At 43.8% G+C, this 10,613-nt stretch overlaps 1 protein-coding gene across 1 annotated transcript; it reads left to right on the top strand.

Moving 5' to 3' along the window:
- The first annotated feature begins 752 nt into the window (after positions 1-752).
- LOC109898321 (pyruvate dehydrogenase (acetyl-transferring) kinase isozyme 2, mitochondrial) lies at positions 753-9,509 on the top strand. Its single transcript, XM_020493255.2, has 11 exons — positions 753-1,063; positions 1,677-1,818; positions 4,042-4,113; positions 4,414-4,598; positions 5,438-5,527; positions 5,742-5,819; positions 5,998-6,074; positions 6,220-6,318; positions 7,357-7,467; positions 7,679-7,792; positions 7,914-9,509. The coding sequence occupies exons 1-11, from the start codon at positions 946-948 to the stop codon at positions 8,055-8,057; spliced, it is 1,230 nt and encodes a 409-aa protein (XP_020348844.1). The 5' UTR covers positions 753-945; the 3' UTR covers positions 8,058-9,509.
- The last annotated feature ends 1,104 nt before the right edge of the window (positions 9,510-10,613 follow it).

The raw sequence follows: 10,613 nt of genomic DNA, 5'->3' as shown, positions 1-10,613 counted from the left end.
TCTATTCTCTCTATCTATGTTCTGTACCGTGCCTCACCTTGTTGATGGAAACACATGCTCTGTCATGTCTATATTGTGTTCTTAACCTTGTTATGGAAACACAGTGGCACGCCCACTCCAACTCTCACCTCGTTGTGAATGAACACCATAAAAGGATTATGGTGGCGTGTTTACTACTATAGCATACAACGGCACCACTTGATTTTACTGTCCTGTCGTAGATGGTATTTGCCTGGTATTGTCTGAGGGAACATATTTTCTAGATGGTAAAAAGCTGGAAGAAAAACAATACCTTTCCAGTTATGTACTTCATCATTTTTTGTTGTTGCAAAAGACTGAAATTCCTTTTGAATTTTTCTGCATGGCCTAGTTCACCAGACATGTATGCTTGTTGTGACATGTATGCTTGTTTTTGTTTTGTTTACCCCTCTCTGACCTGAATGGAGGTGTGAATGGAAGGTGTGTAGAAGCTCAGTGCTCCTTGACCAAGTATTGATACTTTTGATACTGTTTTCTGGGCAGCAGTAGGCTACCATCCCTGAATGTCACCTTGTTGAGGTTGTCAACAGCATAACAGAGATTATTTCCAGACAGGCCACTACAAGTAGGTTAAATTAGGTTATGTAAATTAGAGATGGCACACACAATCTGTCAACACCATCATCATGCCCCTGTTGGGTATGTGTGTGTGTGGGGTGGGGTGGGGGGGGGGGGGGGGGGGGGGCACTGCGCACTGACCGCCCACTCTCATTGGCCAGCCCTGCGCATAAAGCAACGCTATTGGCTGGAGAAGTCTACTTCAAGACAACTCCAACTATCGCAATCTTCAGAAAATCAACATTGAACGTAAACACTCGAGACATACCTAAACTGACAGGAGCTATACATCTTGTGTTCTGAACGGACATTTCGATTTTTCTTGACGATTTTTAATATCCTTGCATAATGAAGTTTGTCAGATTCCTGATGAAGAACGCTGCTTTGGCCAACGTGCCAAAGCATATTGACCATTTCTCTAAATTCTCACCATCACCTTTGTCTATGAAGCAATTCTTGGATTTCGGTGAGTAGAATACAAACTCAACGGCATCATTTTGCATTCCAATGCCATGATGTTGCTCAGCAAATAATTCGAAAGCACAATGTTTAAATATTAATTTCAACGTCGTGCACACTGATAGAGGGATATCATTGTATGTTTTGTAGGCTTGCAGAGTAACACATGGTAGGAAATGTAAAGAAAATGGTAATTAAACCATACAAGACATAGGGGTATAATCTAAACTACAACACTGACTATGGTAATTAGATATCCTTTTTCAATATGTTTACACTGACTTGTCCCTTGTGCAAACAATACTACCTACGGATGTAGGCTGGTTCAAGTTTGACCACAAGCAGCAGTCACGTGTACTGAACATGTTTATGTAAGGAAACGTGGTTGTTCCAGCTAGCCAATCATACTGTGTAAATGTAGACTACAACGTTACCATGGTTTTCAGTAACGATATGAGATACTAAAGGAATAGGCAGAAGCCTGTCTGCATAGGCCATAGTTTGGCATGTGCAGGTGATGATGAGGATAAATAATAGCTATTATTATTACACAATTGCTTTGATATGTCCTCAAGCACTTTTGCTCTAGCTTATCTAACTTTGACACCGATCATCTCCAGGTTCTACAAATGCCTGCGAGAAGACATCCTTCACCTTCCTCAGACAAGAACTCCCCGTCCGGTTGTCCAACATCATGAAAGAGCTCAACCTCTTGCCGGACCGGTTGTTGACCACACCATCGGTGCAGCTGGTGCAACGCTGGTAAGAGACTGCTAGAGCAATCAGGAACCTATCCGAAAACGTAAACTTTTAACGGGACAGTAGCATATATTGTCGCCCTCTATATACTATAATCGGGATATGTTGTGCCACAGTGTCAGCACAAACGTGTTTATTGTTTGCAGCATAGCGCACATACCCGGGGTTTGATTAAGCAACGTTGTTGTCATGGTCATTTGGCCAATGCATAGCTCTAGTGTCCCAGCTGTGCGCCACTCACTCGCGCTGTGAACTTTGTCCCAGTTCCCTCCCTCCCCTCGTTGTTTTTGACTCAGTGTTGTCTTGGCAGGAACAGTTGAGTATAGTAGCCTAGGTCTCTGACCGCTCCGCGCACTCCAGAGTGCGAAAGGGGAACTTCAAGTGCAAACTGTACAATTGCACTTGTGTAATAGCCAATGGAAGTATATTGCACTTTGGGTTTTGATGAAGGAAGTCACAAAATACCTTTACAGAAAAAAAATAAACGTCAGAAATCTGATGTTATAGAATGTGCATTGGAATGCCATAACTCAATTTGATCATGTTATTGCACGTCTACGGTATAACATGATTTGAATCCGCATGGTATTATTTGGTGTATTTTCTTGGTACGACTGAGTTTTATGACCAGAAGTGTCCACCGATAACACATCGAGCACATCGGGCGTGTACGTAGCTCTGTAGGATGTTTATGCCAATGGGCTGAATGATGAAATGTGTCTCCAGTTTGCGCGCGCCCAGGCTATAAACGGGAAGATGTTTTTCTTGCACGTGGCTGCGGGAGCACACGTTCCAAAAGTAGCTATGTACTGCTGTGATTGGAACGATCTGCCTCTGGTGGAGTCGGGAAGACGGAAAATGAACTTTGCTGTGAGCAGGGAACATCACACTGAACCCGGAGAAAGACTTTCAAACGAAGAAAAAACACACTTCCCTTATTCCTGAGGTGAACTATTTGATTTAGTGGCCATAGTTAGATCACCATTACAATGCACATAGCTCTAATTACACATCTAGTCAATGGGATTGATCATCTAACAATCTAACAGCTGTGTAGCAAACGGTAATATAATGTGTTATGTCAATTTGAACTGCCATCATTAATATGATAACTGGCACATGATAGATAGTAGGTTCCCGTTATATAAAGAAGACACAGTGCGCTGCCCTGATATGTAATCTTGTTTTGCCTTGTAGGCAGGTAAAGGAAGTGGTTGGAGCTGGGGGTGGAATGTTCTTGGCATACTGCCCTCTGATTGGTGGAGGAGAGGGGCTGGGACTGCGGAGTTCCCATCTCTTGTTGTGTGGAGGTCAGATAGGGGTGGCAACAAAAAAAATCCCCGGACACACACACAGGAGTGAGCCACACCCAAAGTGAGAATAACACGTTCAAAATGTGTGGTTGACAACAGGCCTTCATAGGAATCAATAGAGATGGAGTATAGATGAAACAAAGCACTACATTGTTATTTTCTCTTATTCATGGATGCTTGTAGCAGTTACACATCGAGTAAAAATGTAAACATGCATCTTAAGGTTATCCTAGGTTCCTGATTTAAACCAAATAAGGCTCATGTGCTCCCTTGCAGATGACTATTGGCTTGTTCTTGTTGAACGATAACGAGTTTTGCCATCTTATTGATTAGCGTGCAGCTCCCATCCAAATGTGGACTGGCAAGCTGGAAGGAAAGCCCTGTGCAGAGCGTTTGCAGAAATGAAGGCTCACGGTGACTTGATTTTAGTTGGACAGAAGAGGCTGGCTGTGCTGTCCTAAGCAGCATATGAGAATGTCAGTGGACTAGATTTACTACTGTTCTGTGTATAGAAATCATATGGACATATTGAGACACACACACACACACACAATGTGCCTAGCAATGTGAGATGGATGAGGGGTGTCCTGGTATCAGAGCGATGCAGGGACTGGGATGCAGGAATGGCACCTAGCTGGTCCGAAAGCCAACTGGAAAATGACCAGTGCAAAAGTACCTTCCCTATCTACTAACAGTCTCTTTTGACAGAGCCTGAGACCCAATAGCCTTCTGCATTACTATTGCAAGTCAATGTTTCTTTTTCATCTCAGTATTTAAACAAATGTTGACGATGGCTGTTTGATTGTAACGTGGCTATACCAAGGTCACCTAATCAACTCTTCCTTCTCTCTCTCCTAGGTACATCCCAAATACTAAGGTCACCTAATCAACTCTTCCTTCTCTCTCTCCCTAGGTACATCCAAAGCCTTATGGAGATCTTGGACTTCCTCGACAAGAGCCCAGACGACCACAGTGTCTTGGAATCGTAAGTTTGCACCTCCATATTGTGGTCCTGCGTGGCTCAGTCGGTAGAGCAGTAGAGCATGGCATTTGCAATGCCAAGATGGATGAAGGGTTTGATTCCCACTGGGGCCATCCGTACATGAAATGTATGACTTGACTGTAAGTCGCGTTGGATAAAAGCGTCTTCTAAATAGCATATATTAATCATCTAATACTAACTCTGAAAAACTAGCTGGTTATTTATTTATTTTCTTTTGGGGGGGTGCGGGGGAAGATTGTTAAAGACTCAGATTGACAGCCCCCTTTCTCTCCCTCTCTTCAGGTTTGTTGAGTCCCTGGAGACCATTAGGAACAGGCACAATGATGTGGTGCCCACTATGGCGCAGGGCGTCATCGAGTACAAAGACGCCTTCGGCCAGGACCCGGTCACTAGCCAGAACACCCAGTACTTCCTGGACCGATTCTACATGAGCCGTATCTCCATCCGCATGCTCATCAACCAGCACAGTAAGTCCCGCCTCTGAGGTCACAGGCATTCCACATGGATTAGTTCAAAATAAGCGTGTCAGTTAAAGTTTATTTTCCAACATAGTTTAGGGGATGTGTTTTTGGGACTTTGCCAACCTCTCACCAATTCCTGAGGAGCAATTCTTAGAAAATAGCTGTTGCTGATGGTTGACAGGGATTCGCCTATATCAGTTTGGCCTTGACCAATCCAGTTCCCCTTAACTGAACCTGCAACTCAAGCAGAAGACAATGCAACAATTTGGCCCTGGCATTGAACAAGCCGTTTGAAGCTGAGATTAATGCTTACACGGTTAGTCTTGACACACATCCAAGTAGTGTTCTAATTGTGCTGGCAACCAGTTATACAAGGGTTGTAATGGAAAGACTGGCAGAGGTGCTTGCACATGCTGAGGTAGATTTCTTTGACAGTCTCAGCCCAGAGGCTTGACTATAAGACAGGAAATAGGGTTGTTAAGAGAATAAAGAACTCACTTTACTCGTTTTTGCCTCTAGAATTTTTCCAACTATAGTAGGATAAGTAGTGTCCATGCTGTGCTATGGGTACAGCGTTTTGTGTTGTCAGCTCTTATGCAACCAATGAAAAACAGGTTCAAACTGCTCTTAGAGTTTGGACCACTTTTTTTCCACTCCACCCACCTCAGCCCTATTTGTCCAAGGTCATTCAAACAGAACTGGGCCTTGCCGGTACTCTCCTGCCCAGTCTTTGCCTTTTTCAATCATTCACCGAAACATTTTGGACTTGGTCCACCACATGTAACAGTCTAACTCTTCCCCCCCCTTTTCCTCTCCTCCTCCCCTTGTCCCTGTTTTCTCTGCAGCACTTGTTTTCAACGGGAACACCAACCCAGCCCACCCCAACACCATCGGGTGCATTGACTCCCTGTGTGATGTCACTGAAGTGATTCGAGGTTAGAGAACCTTTGGGGCATTGGGGCTTGCTCATTAAATTGGTCTAAGGTGAAAATGAGGTGGTAGGGTGATAGAAAGACCCAGTTTTTGAAGTGCTTATTCTGTTTATTTGAAGCCAATAACTAACAAATCATGTTCATTTTTGTTTGCGGAGTGACAGCTGGAAACAGCTAATCACATTTCTTTCTTTCCTCCTCCTCTCTTTCTCTCCAGATGCGTTTGAGAGCGCCAAGATGCTCTGTGAGCAGTACTACCTCGGGGCCCCTGAGCTGGAGCTAAGGGAGATGAACTGTAAGCAGAGCAGGCCTCTACACACCCTCACCCTTAATGTGAATTTGGAAGAAAAAAAAACCACACATTATCTTAAAAGCTAAATAGCGTGACATGCGGTACATTAGTAGCTATTAATAGGGAAATAAACCGATGCACCTTTGGGGATTTCATAGTCTGTTATCATTTCCCTTTTCAGCCAACAATATCAGAGATCCAATCCAGATCTCTTATATCCCCTCCCATCTCTACCACATGCTGTTTGAGCTCTTCAAGGTGAGTCCGTGTAATGATATCTTAAAACTCAAAGTTTCAATGACGGCCTAGGAACAGTGGGTTAACTGCCTAGGCTGCATATAATATCAAATTATGATGGCGTGTGTTGACAAGTACCTGAACGGTCTCTTTTGATGTCCCCCAGAATGCCATGAGAGCTACAATTGAGACCAATGAAGTCAGCAACAACCTCCCACCCATCAGAGTCATGGTGGCCCTTGGCGGAGAGGATCTGTCAATCAAGGTGAGCGGCAGGGCAGACTTCCAGGTCATCTAGCCTTGCGGGAATTAGAATCAAGATTTTTTTAAAACTTTACCTTTATTTAACTCGGCAAGTCAGTTAAGAACAAATTCTATTTTCAATGACAGCCTAGGAACAGTGGGTTAACTGCCTTGTTCAGGGGCAGAACGACAGATTTGTACCTTGTCAGCTCGGGGGTTTGAACTTGCAACCTTCCGGTTACTAGTCCAACGCTCTAACCACTAGGCTACCCTGCCACCCCAAGATCATGAGAGAACTGGGGACAAAGTGTAGAACTGTTGGAAACTCTGTAAAAAAAAAGTGAACGTTTCTAATCCAGTTAAACTCCATGAAACCGCAAAACAACAAACCCAAAATAGAACCAACACATACGCCTGTGTGACCTCTAACCGTAAACCCAATCCTGTCATTCAATGAAACTCCCTCATTGCGTAACCACTACAAATCCTTATTTGAAACAACCCAACGGTTTGTAAGAGAAAGAGGATGCTGGCTGTAATGTTGTGCCACAGCTTAGCTCTTCCTCTATTGTGCCCTCCGCCTAGTTCACCCCCTAGTACAGCCTTGATTGAGTTATCCAAGGCATCATTCTCATCAAGAGCCACTTAAGCCATGCTCTCATTAACAGGATTGGACAAAGTATGTTTAGCCATATTTAGTAAGGGATGAACTACAGCTGCTATTGGTTGATGTCGTTAACCTTTGCCCCAATTAGAATCTTAGCAGTGGTGAATGTGAAACTATGGCTGTCTCAATGAATTTGAGCTAAATCCTCTCATGATCCACCTCCACCAGGTCCATCTGCTCACCTCTGCACTAGATGCCTTGATTATTCCTAATGACCTTAGCATTTTCTTCTCTCTGGCCCGAAGTTCTCTCTGGCATTTTTGTTCATGTATTCTTGCCCCAATATATAGAGTGTTAATCAGTGTTAACTCTACTTAAATGGACCCAGATTGTCAATAAATGGGTGTGAGCGTAATCTGTGTGTAATCTCGCTCTCTTTCTCTCTCTTTTTAGGTGATGGATAGGGGTGGTGGTGTCCCCTTAAGAAAGATTGAGACGCTCTTCAGCTACATGTACTCCACAGCTCCCAGACCCGACTTCGGTGACAATCAGAGGGCCCCACTGGTGCGTGATACATACACATCTACTTATATAACCTCACAGAACCTAAAAACGCACAGAAGCCATACTTACGACTAGATGACATTGTTTTTTGTTGCAGTATTTCTGTACCTTGAGACCGAAGATCCTATTTTTTTTAACCGTGCTAATAGTTCCAACTATGTCAATGTATTTTCATTAGCCGTAACATTTCCCCTGTTGTGTGTCCCTCCAGGCTGGTTTTGGCTATGGGCTTCCCATTTCACGCCTCTATGCGCGTTACTTCCAGGGAGATCTGCAGTTATACTCAATGGAGGGTCATGGTACCGACGCTGTCATTCACATGAAGGTAAGAGGCAACGACCTACTACCTCCGTATACAGCTCAGATACTAATAACCTGTCAAGTTGTCACATTCCTAGACATGCTAATCGCTAACTCTATCTTCTATCCCCCGCTCTCTCCCTCAGGCATTGTCCACAGATTCAGTGGAGAGGCTTCCTGTGTTCAACAAGACAGCTCTGAAACACTACAAAGTCAACTTGGAGGCAGATGACTGGTGTGTTCCCAGTAAAGAACCGCTGGACCTGGCCATATACAGAGTCGCCAAGTAAACTTTGACCTTTCAATTACTTTAAGCCCTAAGGAGAGAGAAAAAGGGCCAAATCTCAATGGGACCTAATGTTGACGTGGTGGTGGGGGGAAAGACGTCGCGACCAATCCTGGAGGAGATCTAGAAGAGAAGAAGCTTCTGATTGCACAGCTTTAAAACCCCTAGTGGTTTCCTGTTTCAGGAAGTGGGTAAACCCACTCACTTCCTGTCCCCACTAATGTTGTGTTCCTAGGAAGGGGGGGTTCAGGGAGAGGGGACCGAACCAGTTGCCTTAGAAAGGCCATCTTCCAAAGTGCAAGTGATTGTCGATCTCAAATTAAACTGCTCCCCAAATACGAGTAGTCTGATCTGTATGCTCCATCCCACACCAAGGCCCTTAGCGGGAGCCTCCTGCCCCACTTACAAAACCTGGATTTGGGGTTGACAGTGGAGGGGAGCATGAAAGTGAAGGAGGGGTGGCGGAGAAGGAGAAAAACCAAGGCGGAAGTGGGAGATCTTGTCATTCCGGTAGAACATGGGATCGACCATTTCAGAGTTGAGAAGGTTTAGGTGAAGTACGTGGTCATGACGGTATTCACTGTGAAGAATAGCCACTTCATTTGAGTGTCGTTTTAGTAGAGGTTGCATCATTTCAAATCCTTATCAGAGTATGGAGAACACACAAAAAGGGGGTGTTACTTATCAGTTATCAGTGTTGTAAAGCACGGTGACAGCCAGCGACTGGTTAGCCTTGTTGGCACCTCCCTTTGTTAGTCAGATCAGCCATGTCCGGTTATAACGTGTTATGAAGGTTGAAGTTGTAGCAACATAACTACTCGACTGTATCACATAGTATGTGAAACGTGTGTTAAGTTTCATGAGTGCCTATTGCCAAGTGGTCCACATTTCAAACATCAAACATTCTAATGTCCTTGATAAGTGCCTATGAATGCAGACAGAACAGATTGTGCACAAATATTGGTCATTGTTTTCCTGGTATAAAAATCCTTTATTGTATATGGACCTACTTTTGTTTGGATTGGTCAGTGAGAAAAATGTATACGCAACATTGTTTCCATTAGCTTGAACAAAATGTCCAAAACGCGAGCAAGTGCAGACAGCCGACAGTGTAGTTTGTAATTGTGTTTGATGGAATTCCTTGCCTGTGTGAATAGCTTGAGGTAGAAGGAAAATGTGGAGATGTATTTCCTAAGATGGACGACTGCACTATAGAAGTTTGTTAATGGTACCACCGTAGTGACAGTTTGTCCTGCTTTGCAATAGCATGAACACTATTGGTCCAGGTGTGTGCGCATCCCTAATTGTAGCTGACCCAGTCCACTGAGTATCTTCTAATCAAGCCAAAACACCAGTTTGGTTTGCATTATACTTGAATTGAACAAAATGTACATTTCAAATGTCTTATTTTTAGGAATAAAGTGATTATGTAAAATAAATGATGTCAAATAATGAAGTTATTTTTCTTTGTTGTCTTGATTAAATAACAAACACATGAATGAACAACAACTGTGGCAGTAGTTCGATGCTGTACTTCACAGCTAAGGTCAAAGGTCAGTCATATCTGCTAAATAAGCAGCCTTTAGGCCAGCGTAAGCATTTATGACTGAGTTAAGGTCAACGCTGTGACTTGCTGTGCTGATCCAGAGTCAGTCTCAGCATTTCAGCTCTACTGCCTGATCTTTCTCGAACAGTTAAACATATGCATACTATCAGAGAACAAGGGGCCGGTATGGAGAGCGCCTGCTGCAGGAAGCAATCAATCTTAACCCGTCAGGCGGCGCCCTTGGAACCAATCAGAGAGGAGAGCACAGCCCAGCTTTATGTAACTGTCTCTTCAAGAGAGAACAACAAGTGTAGGAGCCAGGAGCCAACCATTCATGGAGATATAGACCTGAGTTATGCCAAGTACTGTTTTTCTGAGGCAGCCACTGCCTTCAAAGGCACCTTTGTGGGAGTCACTACAAATCTACAGAATTTGAATTTTGGGCCTTCAGTTGTTGATGATACACTATACAGTTATATGTATAGTATGTACAGTACAAAATGAAATCGCCTTATATTTTATTCCATCTCCCGTTGCTTCATGCGAGATTTATATTTCAACACCGGGTAACTTTGGGATGGTTTCATAATGCGTTTCTTCTGCAGGTGTTTATTCCATCACTGTCAAACCGATTTCCCCTTCTTGGAAAGAGTACATTCCTGGAAAGTGTGTATGGGTGTGCCTTTGTCCGTGTGTGCGAGTCTGCGCACTGAGTCCAACTGCTGTGCTCCTCTCATTTTAGAACATTAGGCCTACATCAGGCCTATATGTTAGTTTGAGGCGGCGGTGAACACAATGCCTGCGCCAGTCATGACGCTCGATCAGAGAAGTGATTCAAAATATGATGAACCTCTGCAGTCTTCTTTGGAACCCTTTTTCTACGAGTGTGGGGGACTATCGTGTCCCACAAATTGTCGTCAGAGTAAGATCGATGAGTTGACGTTCAATTCGGACTACATTCCCTTTTCTATGCTTTTATAGCACAATGGTTCTCAATTTTCGAATGACAACGAT

This window comes from Oncorhynchus kisutch, linkage group LG10 (assembly GCF_002021735.2).
Source record: "Oncorhynchus kisutch isolate 150728-3 linkage group LG10, Okis_V2, whole genome shotgun sequence".
NCBI lineage: Eukaryota > Metazoa > Chordata > Actinopteri > Salmoniformes > Salmonidae > Oncorhynchus > Oncorhynchus kisutch.
Note: the sequence above shows the minus strand (reverse complement) of the source record. Positions and strands in the feature narration are given on the sequence as shown.

Bases quoted from the DNA above. Each gene is read 5' to 3' on its own strand.
- LOC109898321 (XM_020493255.2), top strand. From the start codon at position 946: ATGAAGTTTGTCAGATTCCTGATGAAGAACGCTGCTTTGGCCAACGTG. The intron at 4,599-5,437 runs GTAAGTCCCGCC...TTTTCTCTGCAG, and splicing joins CATGCTCATCAACCAGCACA to CACTTGTTTTCAACGGGAAC. The intron at 6,075-6,219 runs GTGAGTCCGTGT...GATGTCCCCCAG, and splicing joins TGCTGTTTGAGCTCTTCAAG to AATGCCATGAGAGCTACAAT.